This window comes from Hemiscyllium ocellatum, chromosome 28 (assembly GCF_020745735.1).
Source record: "Hemiscyllium ocellatum isolate sHemOce1 chromosome 28, sHemOce1.pat.X.cur, whole genome shotgun sequence".
In the NCBI taxonomy this organism is placed as follows: Eukaryota; Metazoa; Chordata; class Chondrichthyes; order Orectolobiformes; family Hemiscylliidae; genus Hemiscyllium; species Hemiscyllium ocellatum.
Genome location: NC_083428.1, coordinates 41,681,131 through 41,704,297, shown reverse-complemented (window position 1 = coordinate 41,704,297; position 23,167 = coordinate 41,681,131). Strand labels below are relative to the sequence as shown.

At 39.9% G+C, this 23,167-nt stretch overlaps 1 protein-coding gene and 1 long non-coding RNA gene across 2 annotated transcripts in view; one reads left to right on the top strand and one right to left on the bottom strand.

Annotated features, from left to right (window-relative positions):
• The window catches only part of LOC132829014 (E3 SUMO-protein ligase PIAS4-like), a 92,733-nt gene that overhangs the window by 25,436 nt on the left and 44,130 nt on the right, over window positions 1–23,167 (top strand). Inside the window, exon 3 of the mRNA XM_060846279.1 lies at window positions 16,690–17,062. Coding sequence (XP_060702262.1) covers window positions 16,690–17,062 — 373 coding nt within the window. The remainder of the gene's footprint in view (window positions 1–16,689; window positions 17,063–23,167) is intronic.
• LOC132829015 (uncharacterized) lies at window positions 1,236–10,813 on the bottom strand. Its single transcript, XR_009646189.1, has 2 exons — window positions 10,245–10,813; window positions 1,236–4,072 (listed from the first exon to the last, which is right to left on the bottom strand). It is a non-coding gene; the product is annotated as an uncharacterized LOC132829015 (long non-coding RNA).

Here is a 23,167-nt window from a genome sequence, read left to right as displayed (position 1 = left end):
GTTTCAAAGGGTGGTTCTCAATTTTTCATGTGAATAATAGATTTAAAAAAACGCAGGTGCACAAGTAAATCAATCGATCTTGTGAGTATAAAATAAGAACAGAAAAGCCTTTCTTCTATCAAGAGAAACGTGAATTTAAATAATTGCTCATTTTGTCTTTTATTGCTTTGGGATTCATTAGCTAGGATACAAATTTAAGCTTAGAACTACTGCTTTTCTGAGACGTAGAGTTTTTAAACATAATGTTCAACTTTTTTTTTGCAGAAAGTTGAATTTGTTCAAATTGGACACCGAATGGTATATTTTGCTGCTAGAAAATGTGATGATCTGGAACTTCATAGATATATATTTAGGATTCCAGCCATGACTCGTCTGCTTCATTTTAATTGAGTCAGTTGTCATGGATGGGAAGGACTGGCTTCTTCTTGGTCATCCTTTAGTTAATCTACCACTGCATTGTTCAGAGTAGCAGAAGTAATTCAGTTTCCATTTTAAAGGAATGCATTCTGCCTTTTTATATTTCGGCCAGATGAAATTACTGAAGTAGGGGTCAAAGATAAAATGATCAGCGGTAATTCAAGCATCATTAATTCAGCGATTTTAAATTCTATATTCTATCCTGGTTTTAATATTTCCATTATAAATTTGTCTACACCTGCCCATGTAAATTTGTCATACTCTAATTACAACTTCCAGAATGGAGAAAATTGGGTGTCCAACCTACTGCATGCATTCCATCAGTGTTGCCTGCCTATCCTTTACTAAGTTATATATTTATTAATTAACTACAATTTAAGTTTTAAAACTCATCTACAGAGTTGGAAAGGTTTTACTTAATGACATTAATATTTATCTCCTAATAAAACAATAAAACAAAACAACATTTGATGTCAGCAAGACAGATAGTTGGGGCTTCAAGCTCCATATATGTATCTACATGGCACACAAAGTACAGAAGTGTGGTCACTTTGTCTAGAATTGTTTAACATTTACTTTGATAGAAAATAATGTCTTAATATGACAGCTTTTCCCAATTACAATCCTTCATCTTGTAATCTATTCTTGAGTTTTGTTTTAAATCACCAATTTTTTAAAAATTAAGTCTTTAATGTTAAGGCACTCATAATACAAGTCCAAAAACAAAATATTGCAGGGCTTTCCATAACATACACAATGTTACTTCCTGAAAATATTGATAAGCTTAGTTCAGTGATTATTTCTCTTATGGATCCATATTGTTAGCTGTTTACTAGATTTTATTCTGATCAATACCATTACTTTACAGAAATAATAGCATGAAGTAATAGTGGGTATTTTAAACAAAGTTATTTGAAGTAATCAACAAATTAGATGAATGTTTTTCACTTAGCAGAGCAATTGGAAAATGATTTTTTAAAAAAGTAATATGCAGTAGTCCTCCAGTACCCTCAGGAGACATGTTCCACGACTACAGCAGAAGCCCAAAACCACAGATAGGAGTGAACCCATTCATTTCAATGGGAAATTTATCTTCTTGGTAGCCCCCAGTACCTGGTTCCAGAATGTTCCCTTTTTTACATTTGGGCCACAGTAAACCGTGGGCAATTTAAACCGCGGAAAAGATTCTGGGAATACAGGAGTTAGCAATTCATAAGGAAATTAATTCTTCAGAATTGAAATGGTATTTTTCCCTTCAGTAGATGAATCAAAGAACACTAGAAATAAATGCAGATAAATAAAGTATTACAATGCAACACTGCAATCAATCAAAAGTAAAAGGAACAAGAGTGTGATACAGGCCTAAAAGCTGTGCTGCAGATTGTGACTGTTTTCTTTACTTGCTTCTCGACATTTAGTTATTTATTTTGCACAGACCCATACTTGTACTTTTCTGGAGAGTAGGAAAATAAAAAAAATTTATTTGAATGCAGAAGATTATGAATGGAAGGAAACAAATCAGGTGTGATTACATTTGGTGACATGAAATTGCAGGGATTGAGCAAATCCAAAATTTCATTTCTTATTTAAAATTTCTAGTCCTAACAGCATTCTCAGAGTAACTCTATACATCTCACATAATTACAACCTTATTGTAATGTGACTAGAACTATAGAACACTGAGATACGGCCAAAATAACGTTTTATACAGTTCTAGCATATTTATTGTACATATATTTCTAAATTATGGTTATGTATTCTGCATGTCTCAGAGTGACAGTCCTACAGCACAGAGACAGGCCCTTTGACCCAAACTGGTCCATGCTAACAAATGTCCATCCAAACTAATCCCATTTCCTTGCACCTGGTCTGTATTCTTCTAATCCTTTCCTATCCATGCATTTGTCCAAATGTCTTTTAAATGTTGTTAATGTACCCACCTCAACCACTTCCACTGGCAGCTCATTCCACATGCGTACCACCCTCTAAAAATAAAATTGCCCCTCAGGTTCCCTTTTATTCTTTGCTGTCTACCCTTTAACTGATTAGCAGGAGAATCGACGTTTTGGGCATGAGCCCTTCTTCAAGAATGGAATGGAATATTCCTGAAGAAGGACTCATGCCCGAAACGTCGATTCTCCTGCTCCTTGGATGCTGCCTGACCTGCTGTGCTTTTCCAGCAACACATTTTCAGTTCTGATCTCTAGCAGCTGCAGTCCTCACTTTCTCCTACCCTTTAACTAATGCCCTCTAGTCCTCGATTCCCCAACCCTAGGAAAAAGACTGAGTGCATTCACCCTGTCCATGCCTCTCATCATCTTATACACCTCTACAAAGAACACCGTCAGTCTCCTAAGCTCTAAAGAAAAAAGTCCTAGCTTGTCTAACCTCTCTGTATAATTAAGACTATTGAGTCTAGGCAACGCCCTTGTAAATTTCTTTGGCAATCTTCCCAGTTTAATAACATCCTTCCTATAACAAGGTAACCAAAACTGAACACAATACTCCAAGCGTGGCCTCACTAATGTCCTGTATAACTGCAACATAACTTCCCAATTCCATGAAGACGAGTGTGCCAAAGGCCTTCTTCACTGCCCTGTCCACTTGTCAATCCACTTTTCAGAGGACAGTGAACCTGACCTGCAATATCCTTCTGATCCATTACACTCTTAGACACTACTATTCACCATGAAACTCCTACCTCGATTTGACTTTCCAAAATGCAAGAACTCACCTATATCTATATTCAACTCCATTTGCAATTTCTCAGCCCACTTCTCCAGCTGATCAACGTCCTGCTGCAATTTCTGATAACCTTGCTCACTGTCCACAATACCACCTATTTAGTATCATCTGCAAAATTAATTAATCATGTCTTGCACATTCTCATCCAAATCATTGATATAGAAAACAAACAATAATGGACTCAGCACTAACCTGAGGCACTCTACTAGTCACAGGCCTCCAGTCTGACAAGCATTCTTCCACTATTACCCTCTGCTCCCGACCATCAAACCAATTTTGTATCCAATTTGCTAACTCCCCCTCAATTCCAGAGCAGCCTACCATGTGGAACCTTATCAAAGGCCTTTCTAAATGCAACTGAGTCAACCTGCCCCAATATCAAATATTTGGGGATATGCACTCCAATATTTCACTATTTCCGTACAATTCTCCACATATTCTTTTGCCATGTTCGTCTTCCCCTAATGCCCTACTGCACATTTCTCCAGATTGAATTCCATTTACTACTTACCACCAATCCCCCATTTGACCAATGCATTGTTAGAATTCTTTATTCATTAACAGGCAAGCCCAGCATTTTTGACCATACCTAATTACCATATAAATGGTGGTAATGACTGTCTTTTGGAACTATTGCAATACATATGATACAAATATATGCAAAGTGTTGTTAGGAAGGGATTACCATAGTCACTCAGCTACAGATGAATGCAGTCATGCTGTACATGAATGTCAAAGGTGCACATTAAAAATAAACAAGAAATGCTGTCACCAAGTGACATTGAAAGAATGGTGATGTGGTTCCAGGTCTGGATTTGGGGGGCATTGAGGGAACTTACAGGTGATGGTATTTGCATGCAGATGCTGCCACTGTTCTTCTAGGTGGTGGTGACTGCAAGTTTGGAAGATGCTGTCAAAGAAGGATTGGTGAGTTATTGGGGAGGTATAGATGGTACATTGTAGGAGCAAATTACTGCATCTGTTGGAATCTGAAAACAAAAATTGTTGGATTCCACAGCGGGTCAGGCAGCAGCTCTGATGAAGAATTATCTAGACTTGAAACATTAGCTTGCTTTCTCTCTGTGGATGCTCCCTGACCTAGTGTGATCTCCAGCATTTTTTGTTTTCAGTATGGATGATATGCTGCAGTCAATGTGGACTTCAGAACCCCAAGATCCCTCTGTGCATCAATACTGTTCAGGGTCCTGCCATGAACTGTATAATTTCCCTTAACATTTGATCTCCCAAAGTGCACCCTCTCACATTTGCCTGTACTAAACTCCATCTGCTATTTCTTCACCCTAATCTGCAACTGATCTACATCCCTCTGTATCCTTTGGCAAACTTCTAACTATCCACAATTCCACTGCTCTGTGTCATCTGCAAACTTACTATCCCACACATTTACATTTTCATCTAAGTCATTTACATACATATCACAAACAGCAGAGGTCCCAGTACAGATCCCTATAGAGTACCATTAGTCACAGACTTCGAGCCCAATAAATACCCTTCCACCATTACCCTCTGTATGCTATGGGCAAGCCAATTCTGATACAAGCGGCCAAGTCACTATGGAGGCCTTCCATTTTAATCTTCTGGATGAGCCTACCACGAGGGATCTTGTCAAAAGTCTTACAAAAATCCATGTCAACAATATCCATGGCTCTGGCCTCATCGATCACCTTCATCACCCTCCTCGAAAAATTCAATCAAATTCAGAAGACATGACATTCCCTACACAAAGCCATTCTGACTGTCCCTATTTTGACCATATCTTTCCAAATGCATGTAAATCCTATTCCTAAGAACTGTTTCCAATAGCTTCCCAACCACCAATGTAAGACGCACTAGTCTTTATTTCCTGGATAATCACTATTTCCTTTCTTGAACAGAGGAACAACATTAGCTACTCGCCTGTCCTCTGGGACCTCTCCAGTGGCTAGCGAGGATGCAAAGATCCTGGTTAAGGCACCAGCAATCTCCTCTCGTGCCTCTCTCAATAACCTGGGTACATACCATCGAGCTCTGGAAACATACCCACCTTAATGCTCTTAAAGAGACCTAATGCTATGACACAGGATAAACTCCTCTGCTAATTTAAAACAGCCACACAGAAAAGACTCATGCTGTAATCTGTTAAACAGAGAGGCAAAGCGCTATCCCAGAGGTCACTATTTAAAATCAAGTTGTTAATTTTTACTTTAAGTCCAACAGAAAATATCAAAACCAACAACTATTTACAACTCCTTTCTCTTAAAAAAAGAGATCTTCTACCTCCCACTCTACAATATTAGTCCGATAGAAATTCCAATTAACATTTACAAAAAAATTCAACTTTCAAAACCAGTCAGCAGTCTAATCTGCTCTTTGTATCTTCCTCTGCAGATTTTCCTCTGCCGTCTTTTCAATGTTCTGCTGCGCAAACTCGTCATAGACCTGTACGTTCCAGAGAGCTGTTCTGTTGGCCATCTGTACTTGGTGGTTTGGCAGTTCTCCCTCTAGCAGTTTAAAATGTTCAGTTTTATACCTCAAAACATCAGACCAGTCCACTGGTTTTAATATTATCAAAATACTAAATTCAAATTTGATTGGAGTTTGGTATCTTGGGGCATAATTTAAACTGATTGGCCGAAATTAAATTTGTATTTGTATCATAGCAACTCATCTGCACTATTTGTTTCGCCCAAGTGTTACACTGTTACCCTGTTTTCGACTGAGTGTGCTTTGACCTTGCAAGCTTTTAAACTCTTAAAAGGTATATACTTCCACACCTTCAATAATACCCAACTCCACTTCTTTCCTGATCTCAAAATGCTATAGCATATTAGGGGCGGCACGGTGGCACAGTGGTTAGCACTGCTGCCTAACAGCGCCAGGGACCTGGGTTCAATTCCCGCCTCAGGCGACTGACTGTGTGGAGTTTGCACATTCTCCCTGTGTCTGCGTGGGTTTCCTCCGGGTGCTCCGGTTTCCTCCCACAGTCACAAAGATGTGCGGGTCAGGTGAATTGGCCATGCTAAATTGCCCGTAGTGTTAGGTAAGGGGTAAATGTAGGGGTATGGGTGGGTTGCGCTTCGGCGGGTCGGTGTGGACTTATTGGGCCGAAGGGCCTGTTTCCATACTGTAAGTAATCTAATCTAATCTAGTATGCTCCACACCAACTTCACTGTCCTACATGTCCTTATTCTGGGTCAATACAGATACAAAGTGCTCATTTAAGATCTCGCTCACATCCTCTGCCTCCAAACACAAGTTCCCTCCTTTGTCCTGGAGTGGTCTTAACCTCTCCTTCTTTATCCTCTTGTTTTTTTTAAAGATATATGTATGGAATGCCTGGGGATTCTCTTTAACCCTACTTGCCAACGTCGTTTTATGGCCTCTCCTAATTCCCTACTTGAGTTCTTTGCTGCTTTCCTTATATTCCTCACGGGCCCGGTCTGATTTTAGCTTCTTAAACCTTACAGATTTTTCTTTGTCCCCTTTTGACTAAATTCGCAATCTTCCTCATTACCCAAGGGTCCCTTACTTTGCCATCCTTGTCCTTCCTCCTCAATGAAACATGCCAGTACGGAACTCTGACCAGCACGTTTTAAAACAATTCTCACATATCAAAGGTGGACTCACCCGATGACAGCTGCTCCCAATTATATCCCCCTTGCTCCTATCCAATACTATCATGATTTGGCCTCCCCCAATTTAGTGCCTTGCCACAAGGTCCTGACTTATCCTTATTCATACCTATTTTAAAATTTAAAGTTGTGATCGCTGTTTCTAAAATGCTGTTGCACTGGGAGGTCAGTTGCCTGGCCAGGCTCATTAGCCAAATGTGTGTAAATCCTATCCCTAAGAATTCTCTCCAAAAGCTTCCTAGCCACCGATGTGACTCACTGGTCTATCCCTATTTTCTTGAACAGAGGAACATTAGCTACTTGTCAGTCCTTCAGGATCTCTCCAGTGACCCAATATGGCTCCTCTGAGTTGGAATATCCACATACTGTTTCAAGAAATTCTCTTTGGTGCACCCTAGTTGCCCTTGAGAAGGCGGTGGTGAGTTGCCTTCTTGTGGTCCATGTCATGGTTGGCCCACAGTGCCCTTTGGGAGGGAATTCCAGGATTTTGACCCAGTCACAATAAAGGAATGGTGATATATTTCCAAGTCAGGATGGTGAGTGGCTTGGAGAAGAACTTGTAGGTGGTGGTGTTCCCATGTATCTGCTGCCCTTGTCCTCCTGATGGAAGTAGTCATGGGTCTAGAAGGTGCTATCTCAGGATCTTTGACGAATTTCTGCAATGTATCTTGTAGATGGTACACACTGTGCTACTGAGTGTGGTGGCAGAGGGAGTGGATGCTTGTGGATGTGATGCCAATCAAGTGGGCTGCTTTGTCCAGCATGGCATCAAACTTCTTGAGTGGTGTTAGAGCTGCACTCATCCAGTAAATGAGTATTCCATAACACTTCTGACCTGTTCCTTGTAGATGGTAGATGGGCTTTGAGGAGTCAGGAGCTGACTTGCTTGCCACAAGATTCCTAGCTTCTGACCTGCACTTGCAGCCACTGTATTTATATGGCAAATCCAGCTCAGTTTCAGGTCAATGGTAACCCTAAGAATGTTGATAGTGGGGGATCCAGTGCTGATAACATCGCTGAATGTCAAGGGGTGGTGTTTAGAATGTCCTTTTTTGCAGATGGTCATTGTTTGGCATTTGAATGGCATGAATGTTACTTGCCACTTTTCACCCTAAATCTGGATACTGTCTAGATCTTGTTGCATTTGTGAATGGATTGCCTCCGTATCTGAGGTGTTGCAAATAGTGCTGAACATTGTGTAATCACTGTTGCACATCCCCACTTCTGACCTTTAATGACTTAGCACACCATCCTGAGGAACCCCTGCAAAGATGTCCTGGACTGACCTTCAACAACCACAACCATATCCTGTGCACTAGGTATGACTTCAACTAGTGGAGAGTTTTCCTGCTGATAACATTGATTCCAGTTTTGCTAGGGCTCGTTGATGCCACACTTGGCCGAATGCCTTGATATCAAGGACTATCACTGTTACCTCATCACACTGTTGACCTTTTCAATGTAGATAGTGCAAATAGGAAATGACATCACCATAGGAAATGACATCATCAACCCTAGGAAACCCAAACATTAAAGAGAAAGCAGGAAACGCCAGCAGTGCTTCGTTCAGAGGCTCACTGAAGAGGTTACCTAGTATGCTGACAAAACGTCTGAAAATGAACCTTTCAGCTCAGTGAGCAAACCTACATCCCGAAACTCAACCTGAGCTACAAATCTTCTCAAAACTTGATAAGTATCAGTATCTGAAGTCATGAGCACACAGCGTTCAATACCAATCATAAGCAAACACTTCCACTTCTCTCAATAAGAATGGAGAATCATTGATGGAGACAGTCAATCCTAAAATACTACTACACTGATTCCTTCGGTTTGGAGGCTGAAATGACTGGCGTCCGACAATCACAACCATCTTAATTTCTGCTGAGTATGACTCTAGATAATGGAGAGTTTTCTCCTGTTTTCATTTTAAATTCATTCCAAGGATGTGGACATTGCTGACTGGGCCAGCATTTATCGCTCAACCCAGTTGCACTGGACAAGGTGATGGTGAACTGCCTTCTTGAACTACTACAGTCCTTGTGGACACCCATAAAACTATTAGGAAGGGAATTTCAGAAGTTTGAACTAATGAGTCTAGGAACAACCACACAGTTTCAATTCAGGATGGTGTGTTACTTGGAGGGGAAGTCACAAGTGGTAGTGCTCCAATTCATCAGCTGCCATTGTGCTTGTAGATAATAGAGGTTGCAGGTTTGAAAGTTATTGGTGGAGGTATCTTTATGAATTACTGCATTGCATCTTGTAGTTGACATAACACTGTTCATGAGTAGTTAAGGAATGAATGCTGAAGGAGGTGGAGGGGGTGGTTGCTTTGACTTGGATAATGTCAAGCCTCATGATTGATGGAGCTGCACCCATCTAAGCAAATGGAATGTATTCCATCACAATCTTAATTTGTGCCTTGATCCTCACGGACTTCAGTTTTGCTCAAGTTCATCAATGTCACACACAGTCAAATCACCTTCACATCAAAGTCTCACCCTTTGAGTTCAGATCGCTTTTCCATGTTTAGGCCAAGCTGTAATGAGGTCTGTAAACAAACATGAGGCTGGAAGACGACAGCAAACCAGGCAGCATCAGGAGCTGGAGAAGTCGACGTTTCGGGTCTAGACTCTTCATCAGGACTGCAGCTGAATTGCCCTGACAAAATCCAAACTGAGGTTCAGTGAGCAGATTATTAATAAGTAAAACTAGCTTCACAGCACTGACAATGATACTTTCTGTCACAGCTTACTTTTTCATGATCCTTAAACCATTGACACAGGCACAAAAAGGAAACAATCTATTGCTGAGCTACTACAAACTTGTAGTTATAAAGACAAAGAGTTGAAGATCTGAACCAAAACAAAGTACTGGCAAAAGTTAACATGTCTGGCAGCTCTGCAGACAGAAAAACAAACAGTTAACAATTTGGCATTCTGATGAAGGGTCTCTCAGCTCAAAATATTAACTTGGTTTTTCTTTTTACAGATGCTGCTATACTTGCTGAGTCTCTTCAGAACTTTGTTTTTGTTGCAGTCCTAAAATATTGGTTGACCATTCCCTTTATTTTCCCTACCACTGAGCCATTTTGAATTGAACTTGCCCCTTTCCCTTGGGTCCCACCTCCTCTTACTTTCCTGGACAGACTGCTTGGAAGAACTTTCAAAAGGCATGTCAAGATCCATGGAGATTCTATCAAACTCACTTCCATATTCAGCCCTCCCTGCTGTCTCTTGGCAAACAAAAAGTCAATCAAGTTCAAATGTTCTTTTAAAACATAAAAAGCCTATCCAAAGATTACAAGTTTTTTAAACAATTGATACTTTACACTTTAGAATTTTCTAGACATCTCGAACCTAACAATTATTCAAAATGATCTTAGTAAATTTTCAAGTTAAATCATAGTATGCTACTTTACAAACAAAATACATTTTTGCAGGTTCTTACTGAAGTTTTCGAAGCAGCCTCAGGCCAGACGACCAAGAAGAGAAGTTAGGATCAGGATGTTCTGAAGAAGGGTCACTGGACCCGAAACTTTTAATTCTGCTTTCTCTCCATAGATGTTGCCAAACCTGTTGAGTTTCTCCAACGATTTCCGTTTAGCATAAGGATGACTGGAATTCTCAGACGTGAAAAAAAAACATTCAAAACCACTTAAGGCCGTGAGAAACAGCAGAGTGAGGAAATATGTGCTCAAAATATAGGGTTAATTTTCAGGAATCTTGTCAGGCCACATTCTATGATTTACCTTCCGTGAGACGAAACAGCATACACCCAAAATGATTTACTTAGACAAACCGCCTGTCAGGCATTAATGCGAAAAAAAAATCGATTGAATGTGAATGGTGGGAAACAAGGAAAGCTATTTTTATCACTTTCAGTTTATAGGTATGAACATTATGATTGTCATGTGACAGCAATCTGCCGTGAACTACGGTCTATGTTGTCCGTGGCTAGTCGCCGCCTTGTTCGGGTTTTTAAACGGCTACGACCGTTGGGACTCCCGCCCCCACCTCTCGCTTTTACCCCCTCCCCCACTTGATAAAGATCCGCTCTGTGATTGGCTGCTTGGCCCTTGGGCGGAGTGATTCTGCGCGGGGAGAGCGGGCCGCTGTGAGGAAAAACAAAATATGGCGGAACAAAGCGCGGCTAAGGTAACTGGCTCAAGTCTGTGATTGAGATAGTGGATCGTGCGGGAAAGCTAGCAGACCGATCTGGAGGGCGGCAAGGTTTCTCAGTGAATCCCGGTCTTGTTTTTGAACGATTATTCCACCGAAGGGCAGGTAGGGGTGACGGGCCGGCTTCCCCCTTACCCACTGACTGAGCATGCTCAGTCCTGGAGGTGGTTTTTCTTCTTAAATTTCCCGCCAAAGGCTAAGGAAGGAAAACGGCTGATTTCATCCTGAGGGTCAGAATGACCTCCGTTATTAAAACGGCGAGTGAATTATGATCGTGACAGGATGAAAATAATTCTTTAACAATTTTTGAGGTTGAGCTGAAAATATGTGTTTGTTGAGAAAGAGGCATCGCAATTTAATGGCTGAGGTGTAAATATTGAATAGACAAATTCCTGCTCATCTAAGAGTGTCTTGGGAAAATTTGACTTTGAAAATTTGACACCATCCTTAGAATTAATGTCTCATCTGATGGGCGTAGATGAAGAAACTGAAAGGGAAAGCATAATAAGACAGAGAGAAGTATTGCAGAATCCTTAAGTAGTATGAGTGTAAGTTGAAATTATTGGCAAGTAAAATTCAGTCGCACTCACTTTATTTTAATGAATACATAAATAACGAAGGGAGAATCTTTTGAGTGTTACTGTTACTTCAAGAAGGGAATGTCTGTTCATGAATACTTTAGTCTTCTCTCACAAGAGAGGGGTGATATAGACATTTTGAATCAAGAGAATTGTGAAATATTACATGAAAATAACAACCTGAAGGAAAGAGAGAGTTTGAATGAAAGTATTTGAGAGGCTTACTTTCTTTGAAAGTAAGTAACTGATTTCAAATGAAGTATATCTCTTGTTGCAAGGAGATTATATAGTGGGCCTCCAGCTCATTCTTCAGTCCTCTCTACCTACAAATGTGGTGTCAAGATGGAGGACAGTTAACATTGTACAATTGTTTGTTAAATATAGGTAAAAAGATTGATTACAGGAAACCTATTGGAAAAAAGCACAAAATCAAGGTTGGTTTGGAAAGGCAATGATTTGTTAGAGGGAGATATTGTCTGATGAAAACAGTGGAATATTTTGAAGCAGAATTAATGACCATCAATGAAGGTAATGGATTTAATAGAATCCCTACAGTGTTGAAGCAGATCATTTGGCCCATCGAGTCCACGCTGACACTCCAAAGATCATCTCATCCAGATCCATCCTATCTCTGTAACCCTGCATTTCTAATGCCTGGTCCACCTAACCTACACATCCCTGGATACGATAGGCAATTTAGCATAGCCAATCCACCTAACTTGCACATCTTTGGACTGTGGGAAGAAACCAGAGCAATCCCATGCAACAGTCGTCTGAGAGTGGGATCAAATCCACATCCCTGACGCTGTGAGGCAGTAGTGCTAATGATTGAGCCACTGTGCAACTCCTCATAGTCTACATGAATTTTAGCAAGTCTTCCAACAGCATCTTGTATGGCAGACTGGACATGAAAGTAAAAGCCTGTAAGATTCAAAGCAAAGTAGCAAATTGGATCCAAAATTAACAGAGAAACAAAAAGTAAAGGGTATAGGTGGATGTATATTTTTGTGACTGGAAGACTTTTCTGAGTATTTGGTTATTTGTGGTTCTTTTGTGCTTGTGTAGCAATGATCTCTACTTAAATGTAGAGGCATGATTAAAAAGTTTGAAAATTACCCAAAATTAGCTACATGTTAAATGATGAATACTGTGGAGAGAGATTCTAAAAAGACTATGGACTGGTCAAGTAGACTGAACAATTTAGAGAATTGCACATCTGAAGAAGACGGACAAGACAAGGGACTGAACAACATACTGTTCCTCTAGAATTTGCTGGGTGTCATGCAGTTTGTTGTTTTTGTTGTGGGCATGTTTGCAGAGCTGGGAAGTTGATTTGCAGATGTTTTGTCCCCTGCTTTGGTGACATATTCAGTGCTTTGGAGCTTCCTGTGAAGTGCAGCTGTACTGTATCATCTGGAATTTCTTTGGTTCTGTTTTTGCTGCTTCCAGTTGCAGGTTCTGGTTGTTCATTGTAGTGGCTGGTATATTGGGTCCAGGGCAATATGCTGTTTGATAGGAGTCTGGATAAGTGCTGTGCTTCTAGGAATTTTCTGGCTGTCCCCTGTTTAGCTTGTCCTAAGATCGTTGTGTTGTCCCAGTCAAATTTGTGGTCCCTGTCATCTGTATGTATGGCTACTAGGCACAGCTGGTCATGGCGTTTATTGGCTAGTTGGTGTTCGTGGATGTGGATTGTTAGTTGTCTGCCTGTTAGCCCTATCTGGTGATTCATGCTGTCTCTTCATGGAATCTTGTAAATTGTGTTGGTCTTGCACATGATGATGGGTATAAGGTTTTTTTGTCCTGGTGAGTTGTTGTCTGAGCATGGCAGTCAGTTTATGGGTTATCCTGAATCCCAGTGGTTGGAGAAGTCTGGCTGTCAGTTCCACGATGTGTTTTTTTAATGTAAAGTGGCCTGGCTAGTGAGTTAGGTCATGGCATGTCCTCGTCATGTTTGTCTGTTAGGCATCTGCAGATGAAATTGCAGGGATATGCATTTCTGGCAAAGACTGTTCTTCCCTTTGTAGGTCGGGGTGTAGCCCTTTTGAACAGGGTCCTAATGCAGCTTCTCCTGTGTGTTTGGATTATTGCTGTTGTAATTCAGGATCTGGTCTGTGTACGTGGCTATCCTATACACATTTTTTTTTGCAGTGTATTCACCGTTCTGTGTTCTTTGAACCATCACATCAAGGAATGGGAGTTGATTGTTGGTTTCCTCTTCTCTCATAAATCTGATCCCTGTGAGTTTGGTATTGACGATCCAGTGTGTGTTCTTGATTTCTGTTCTCTTAATGATAGCAAAAGTGTCAGCTAGGTATCTGATCCAGAATTTGGGTTGGATTTGTTTGGGCTGTTTGTTCCAATCTTTGCATCACAGCCTCTGCTTTGAGCCCAGAGGTGGGTGAGCTCATAGGTGTCCCATTGATCAGTTCATATATTTGATTGCTGAATGTGAAGTGTGTCGTCAAGCACAGACCTCATATTTGAGTATGCAGTTCTTGTTGATAGGTTTCCCATTGTGTTGTCTGTTCTCCCTGTCCAGGAGGTTTGCTTTTGTTTGGCCGGCTTGAATTTTGCCAGTTGAAGTGAACGGTGCTGTTACATCAAATGAGACCATTGCTTTGACCTTATTTATGTTTATGTTCTTGATGTCTCGGAATTTGTAATTGTTTGGATCCACTGATAAGTTTTAAGTTTTTGTTGGTGTTCTTTTGCCAGTTTATGCGATGGTGTTCCTGGCAGTGCCATGATGGATCTGAGTGGTATGTCTGATTTGTGTACTTCGGATAATCTGTAAAATCTTGGTAGTGTTGCTTTCTGATTTCATTCTTGGTTATTGATCAGTTATTTTAAAGGATCCACAGTGTGTTCTTTTACAATAGCAAACACTCACAGGAAACTGCATTAGGACCAAAAGGGCTACAACACATCACAGTACTCCCAACCTAGTAAGAAAAGAAGAACACTTCTACAGAGTCTTCGCCAAGAATGGATATCCCCACAATTGTATCCGCAGACAAACAACATGACCAGGACATGCCACGACCTAACTCGCTAGCCGCGCTACCTTAAGTAAAAAAAATTTGGAACTGACAGCCAGACTTCTCTGACCACTGGGATTTATGACAGTCTGTAAACTGACAGTCACACTCAGATAACAATGAACCAGGACAAAAATCCGATACCCATCATGTGTAAGAATAATGCAATTGACAAGAATCCAGGCTAAGACTGCACAAAACACTATTTTGGGCAAACAAGCAGACCAGTAACAATCCGCGCCCATGAGCACCAACTTGCCTTTAAACGCCACAACCAGATGTCCCTAGTAGTCATACACACAGATGACAGACTACAAATTAGCTTGGGACAACACAACACTCATAGAACCAGCTAAACAGAGGACAGCTTGAGAATTCCTAAAAGCACGGCACTCATCCATGGACTGTTCTTAACAAGCTCATTGCTCTGGACCCAATATACAGAAGATCCTCGATTATTTGAACGAGATGGGCAGGCACTATTTCATTCGGATAATTGATTATTCGGTGAATCGATTCAATGCCTTTCCTCAGAGGCTCGGGAGTTTTCTATTAAGTCTGCTCCTCGTTCAGGAGACTCGCAGCACTCAGCAAGCATGAGCCCTCGCCCAGACACCTCCCCCTGACCTGCCTCTGCCCCTGCTGCTCCTACTGGGCAGCCAGACTGGACACCAACAAGAAGACTGCTGCTGATGCTACTACTGCCTTTTGGGAGAGGTGAGTTTCCAAATAGCATGCAAGTCCGCGCACAATTTTTTTGACAGGTTCCCCCTTTTGTCCTGCATAGGACAAATGTTAGAGAGATTATCTGGTGAAGGGGGTTTAGGGTACATGCCTGTGTAGAACTCGAGGGAAATTGTGGGGAGAAAGGAAGGGGATGGGAGGTGAGTCACTTGGAGACAGTGCCTGTGCTCCCGTCAGTCCAGGATTGTTCTCTCAGCAGCACTTTTAATCACTGTAAACAAAAGATGGGATCAGTGTTGGGGACGCTTCTTTGTGTGTAATGTTTCTGTCGGGACCTCAAGGTCTTCTTCAGATAATTCGATTTTATGGATAATTGGTATTCGGATAATCGAGGTTCCTCTGTATTGGCCACTGCAGCAAACAACCGGAAGCAGCAGAAGTAGAACCACAAATTCCAGAAGACCCAGTATAGCAGCACTTTGCAATAGCCTCCAAAGCACTGAAGATGTCACCCTGACGGGACGAAATGACTACAAATCAACTTTACAGCTATGTGAGCATATCTACAATAATGACAACCGGCACCTGAACTACAAATGTTCATATTCTTTAGAGTAACTGGGCAGGTATAGAGTCAAGAAGATGTTTGTGATTCTTGCCTTTGTTAGCTGAGATATACTATGTTATGAGGAGGGGATGCTGGAACTGTATCTTTTTAAAACAAAGCTGTTTAGGCCTCAGTTGAGTAATTGGCACAAATCTGGCTACTAAATATTGAATAAGAGTGCTCTGAAATAGACAGAGGAAATTTCTGATTGTCATCTAGAGACAAAATTGGATAGACTGGAGTTGTTCTCTTTTAAATAGAGGAGGCTGGGAGGCAATTTAGTTGAAACGTTTAAATGGACAGGCCTTTATAGAATGGGAAAATATGGTCCAATTTTCTTTGGTTGAGGGGTTCCTAAGCAAAGGCATAGATTTGAGTGGAAGGTTTAAAAGGGAGGCAAGAGGTTTTTTTTCAGGAGGGCAGTAGGGATCTGGAATTCACTGTCTGAAAGGAGGCATTAAACTCTCATAACATTTTAAAATATGCTTTTAAATCCCCTTGGAAATATTTTAACCGATTTTAAAGTTGTGGACCAAGCACCACAAAGTGAGATTAGGTTAAATGGCTCCTTGTTAATAGCCTGCTTCCTGTGCAGTATATTTGTATGATTTCTACAGCAGTCCTTCAGTGATTTACTGAAATGTCAATCTATCATTTTTAAACTCCTGAGTGATATTTGATTTACTATATATCTTTCTACAGGACTTAATTTGTGTAAACTGTAAAGTTCAATAATTGAAATGCCTCAATTAATCGTATTAATGGTCTTTTGTTTATTTCCTCCCCACCCCCAATGCCTCCAAAAAGAATATGATCCTGGGATTTAGAGTATCTGAGCTTCAGGTACTCTTGGGGTTTGCAGGACGCAACAAAAGTGGGCTGAAGCATGAATTGGTCTCGCGTGCATTACAGCTGGTAAGGAACAACTGTTCCTCGGAGATACTGAAGAAGATCCAAGACTTGCATGCTCATCGCTACAGTACAAGGTCCTCAAATGCACAGTGTCAGCAACTTCCGCCTGCTCCAACATTTCCTCTGCATTCTTCAGAGGCAGCCTTAAATGCCAGAACGTCTGTTCCAAATTGTCACACTGGAAAAGCTGATCCAAAATCCAAAGTGAGATTAACAAAATTGCCTTTCTACGAAATACTAGATGATCTGATGAAACCTACAGATCTAGGTAGGATTAATACCTTTATTAGTTTATGAATGGGGCAAAAGCACCCACTTTCCTTTGCTTGGGTTGCAAGGGAAATGCCATTTTCAAATTTGATTTTCTTTTCACTTGAATGATATATGCTTTATCACGTTCAATTTGAATTGTTTTAACTTTTGAGTTGTTTCCCAGTGAATTAATTGAAACAGTGATTTTTTTTTTAAAGTTTTCAAATTATAATAGTTGTACAATTTTGTATGTTTGTTTTTCTCCTTCCTGAAGACTGTGGCTACTGTCAGAATTCTGCAATCATTACACTGCTTTGCTGCTTATGTGAGAGTAGAAATAGTTGCAAATTGCAACAATGAGCACATCAATAGATAATCCCAAATAATGGGTCACTTCAAATGGTAGTCTTCAATGAACCCCCTGCTGTTCTTCTTCTGTTGTGATTCTGTTCGCCGAGCTGGAAGTTTTTGCTGCAAACGTTTCGTTCCCTGGCTAGGGAACATCATCAGTGCTATTGGAGCCTCCTGTGAAGCGCTGCTTTGATGTTTCTTCCGGTATTTATAGTGGTTTGTTCTTGCCGCTTCCGGGTGTCAGTTTCAGCTGTAGTAGTTTGTATGTGGGGTCCAGGTTGATGTGTCTGTTGATGGATGTTCTTGCCGTTTCCGGGTGTCAGTTTCAGCTGTAGTGGTTTGTATATGGGGTCCAGGTCGATGTGTCTGTTAATGGAGTTAACAGTTAAATCAACTCCATTAACAGACACATCAACCTGGACCCCACATACAAACTACTACAGCTGAAACTGACACCTGGAAGCGGCAAGAACAAACCACTATAAATACCGGAAGAAACATCAAAGCAGCGCTTCACAGGAGGCTCCAATAGCACTGATGATGTTCCCTAGCCAGGGAACGAAACGTTTGCAGCAAAAACTTCCAGCTCGGCAAACAGAATCACAACAACGGACACCCGAGCTACAAATCTTCAACCAGACTTTAAGTTCTTCTTCTCCTTCCCCCTCCCCCCCCCCCCCCCCCCCCCCCCCCCCCCCCCCAACTCCAATTCAGTCAGTTGTTTGCAGACGATTGCCCCTTGGCTGGTGTCTGAATAAAGTACAGGTTTGATTTTGTAGCATATGTTATTTGAAGACCTAAAATGCATTTGAAGATAGAATTTTAGTGTATTAAATCATTAACTTGTAGTGATTCTGGTTAGGAACCAATGTGACCTCAAGAATAAGGCTTTCTAATTTTGGGAAGTTCATGTCTTCAATTAATTAATGAGAAAAGAGCATATCCTGATTTTTCTTGATTTAATTTATCTTCTGATCAAGAGCAAAACTTTTTTGTTTTAGGACTGACCTTTCGATTTCCAATGTCTACATTGGAAGGAGCAATTAAATCTTTGACTCCCTGTATCTGCTGGTTTTTAATATTTTCAGTTAATATGCTGTGATCCTGCAACCAGCTGAATGCTGTAATGTTGAACTTTATATGTACAAGAACTGCAAACTAATGGGGATGCCAGTGTCTCCTAAATTTTCTTAAATCTCTCACTGTCCTGGTTTGGAAACCTATTCAGTTCTCTCCATTCTGGACCAGAATCTGGTCAACTGGCATAGTGAGAGCAATTTCTTCAGAGGCTTCAGCAGTTCAAGAAAGCAGTTCACCAGCTTCTGATAGGCAATTAGGAATTGATAAATGTACACTTTGGCAGTGATGTGAGTGTCCTGTGAAAGAATGAATAAATATTTTTAAGAAGCTGAGAAATTCTGCTGCCAAGAAAATGGCTTCATGGTCACTGTAGACTGTCTGTCTATTGAAAGCATGAACTGTATACAGACAGCAAATCTGAATTCAGTCTTTTGCTGCATTTCTAATAATTTCTGTTTCTATTAGAGATTCAGATGTTTAATTAAAAGCAAAGTATTGGTGTTGGAAATCTGAAACAAAAAACAAAATGCTAGAGAAACTTAGATCGAGTGGGATCTGTAGAGAGAAACAGTTGAACATTTTGATTCTAATATCTGTTCTGAAGAAAAGTCATAATGGAGTTGAAATGTTAACTCGTGTTTCAAGTCCAATAAAACTTTTCTTCAGAACAGTCATATTGCAATCAAAATGTTTAACTGCTTCTTTCCATTTATGATGTCAAACTGGAGTTTCTCCAGCATTGTTATCACAATCCATAAAATCACCTTTTTGTTTTTCAGTTGCTACCAGAAGTAAGACTAAAATAAATTGAATATCTTTCTTGAATGCAGATTTCAAAAACATATTACTGAGAAATGCATATCTTGATTCCATGTGCATCAAAGTTGACAGTTACACTTGTGATTCTTTTTCATTTTGTTCACTCAGCAAAAAGTCTGAGAGGACATTACAGCGCAAGCAACATATTAACTATTTGTAATAGAATTAGAATGTCCCTGAATGGCTGTGAATCCAAAGTATCTTAATTTCAAATTCATACGTATGCGGAAGATAACCAAACGAATGCTGAAGTCATTTACATTTGTGAACATGCAGCAAAGCCTTTTAGATGATAAAGATTACAAATGTGAATTCTAGATTGGTCCATATTATGTGTCTGATTTTTCTTTCCATATAGTGTAGAACTGCGTTTAGATTATATGAATATTCAGCCTTGCAGCTGGAATCTGTGCAACATTGTAAAACTTAGACTGCCATAATGGTACATCTGGCTCATCTTTTGTGTACATAAGAAGAGGCAAACATTTGCCAATTGTTTCCATTGTATGGAATTTTAGAAGTTGTCATAAATATAAACAGGTTAATTGTTTTCTATAAAAGCACCAATGTTGAATACACTGAGCAGGTCAGACAGCTTTTTTTCTCATCAGGGCAAATATTCTTTATTCCACATCAAACTGAAGTGCTTCAGGTGGATATTTGTAATATACTCAGATGAATTCCAGCAGCTTCTTGGCTGCATAAGTGTATTACTGAAAAAGATCATCAGTTTGAACAATTGTGCATATTCATGATCATGCATCCTTAACCTCTCAATTTGTTTTAAATCTAGTACTTCACAAAGGAGCATTCCTACTTTTACTTGGGTTTTCTGGTTGAACTGTGAAACAAAAGCTGGTCTAACCTAATTGGCCTTTGCTGGTGTTTGTGTTTCTTGCTCTCCTTTTCTAACTATCACGATATGTCCGTATTTGTAACTGCTCACTACTTTTATCAATGGAACTAAAATGTACAATATCTCCATGCCTGGACTGAAATTCCACAGAAATTCAAGTTGAGGTTTTCTCAGACCCATTCACATTTTAACTAGACATCTATTGCATTGCCCCTAAATAGAAACTAGGTGTGTTGTTAGCCTTAAAGAAAGAAGTAAATGGCCTTTAATTGTGATTAATACTTCGAAAGTCAAACTGATTGACAGCACCTTTTCAGCAGCTGATGATGACTGACTTCTGAATACTTTTGGGATATTCAATCATGTTGCTCAAATAAGTCCTATAACCAAAAAACCTGTTTAGAATGATTTAAATGTACAAATCCTAATATATTATAAATTGGCAAACGTTTTGGTTCAGGCTTCCAGGTCTCCCAATCAGTTTGTTATGAAGAGAAAGGTGCCTTAGGGCAGTGCAGAGTGCACGTTTCCATTTTAGACAATTAATTTCACTTTGAAAGTACTTCTTAAATTTTTTTTTTAAACACCTAAATTTTGGTGTGGAAAGGGAATAAAGTGTGTGCAACCATAAGACAAATGTCAAATCCTGGAAATAAAGTCATGACCAGAGTAGAATTGTGCTTGGCTTCTCCCGGCTGACTTGATTTTGGTTTTGGGCTGTATAAATAAGATTGAAGTTCTTGTATTCAAATAGCATTACATTTCACTTTGCTGGAATGAATAAAAAGACATGTTTTCCTCTCAACAGTCCTGATGAATTTTCTCCATCGTTTCCTATATAAAAGACATCCTCACTTTATAAATATTGAATCACCCCAGGAACACAACTGATGGCATTTTCTAAAATACAGTGCCAGCTACCCAAAGGTTTATGGTGCTACAAATGTACATATTCTTCGAAAGTTCAGAACGAAATAAATAACTTTATTAGTTAGTAAATAATAAAACATCCATCAAGCTTTGCAGATCACCAGTTTCACTTAAATATATTGGAAAAAATGATTTAATGTTTCTTTCGTTTTAATTGCAATGTGGTCTCAATTCCCAGTTTTCTAATTTGATTGTTCAAACAATTAGTCTCTTTTTAAATTGTTTCTTTCATGTGCATGGAGAAATAACTTTATTTTGTTTCTAGCTTACTTATTCAGAAACCATTCTTCTTCCTTTTGTGTCCATCAGCAGAACCTTGAGTTAAAGCAGAAATTCTGGAAATATTTAGCTGATTTCAGTATCTGATGAGAGAAACTATTGAAGTTTCAAATGGATAAACCTTTTCATTGGAGCTAAGAAAAAGAATCGTTTTAAGCAAGCACAGAGAGGGAAAAGCGAGGAGGAGAAAATAAAAAGGGTGGTCTGCAGTAAAGTTGATACAATCGACTTAAATAACAAGGGCTGCACGTGCTCGATAAGGAGTTGGTAATGAAACGAGTAAAGAAATAAGATGGATCTGCAGGACTAAGTGTGAAAAGCAGAAGTATCCTCATTGGTGGTTAAAAAAAAATGGATGAAGTTATGATCAGAAATTGAAATGAATCTTATCTTGCAATGTCTTGGTTTTCCAGAGTCAGCATTGAAATCAACAATGCTTCACTTTGAAGGAGTGTTTGGTACTTTGGGAAAGGAAGGCATAAAATGGAAGCTGTTAGGTTGGGACCTAGCCAGTTGACTCCAGTAAGAATTGTCTTGTGACAGCCAAGGTATTTTTAGGGCATTCCGGTTAGTCGTTTAATTGTCCACTATAACGCATTACTAGAAGTGGCAGGACTGCAGAGCTTTGATCTAATCCATTAGTTATGTGATCATGTAGCTCTATCTATCATCTGTTTCCACTATTTGATATGCATGTAGTCCTATAACTTCAGGTTGGAGCCTCATTTTTTTGATGTGCTTCTGGTGTGCTCTTTCTACACTAATTACCCTTTATATAGGTTTTATTCTTGAGTGGTACAGAAGATATTTGCGCCACAAGGTTAGATTACACTTGAATGCAATTTATTTTTCTTCTCTATTTGGTTGTGGGTACTCCTGGCAAAGCATTTGATGTCCATCCCTAATTGCTCTTGACCTGACTATATTGCTAAGCTATTTCAAAGGGCAGTCAAGAGTCATCCACGTTGTGTGTCTGGAATCTGCATACGACAGATTTCTTTCCCCTTGGGCATTAGTGAGCCATATGGCCTTTTACAATATTTGATGTTCATTCCATAGTCAGTATTACAGATGGTCAGCTCTTGTTTTCCAGATTTTAGAATTCAGATTTCACAATGCAATTTGAACTACTGTCCCAAGGCATTTGCTGTAGCAAATGAATTAGGAATCCAGTGACCTCATTGCTGTTCTGCCATCTTGCTCCATAACTATTGGATGTTGACCATGTTTCATCGTGCCTATGCAATTTTGAGCTTCCAAATTTGTTCTGAATCTGTTCTATTCAGCATTGTAATTATGCTGTATAATATGATAAAGGGATCCACATGTGAATATAAGATATCTCTCCATAAGGACTATGCAGTGGTCACTGCTACCAATACGGATGAATCCATATGAGGGTGAGATCAAGTCTATTTTCTTTTCTTTTCTCCCTGTTACACTTGGTTGCCACACTTTGGGGAAGATGTGAAGGTGTGTTTCAGTTGCAGACCAATATTGGAAAAATTGGAACAGCTTCTCTTGAAGAGAAGATTTTGAGATTTACTCGGAGCTGTCAAAATAATGAGGGGTCTAGACAGAGTTGATGGTGGAAAAACGGTTCCCAGCAATGTGTAGGTCAAGATTAAGGGGACACCGATAAAAGATGAATGGCAAAAGAAACCGTGGATGCACCAGGACACTTTTTTTTAAGGAGTCTCCCATTGAAGGCAGATATGAGGCCAAAGCCTTCTCTTGGAAGGATCACCATTTTGCGGGTCTGTTTTCCTCAGAGATTGATGGAGGCAGGCTTATTGAATAACTTTA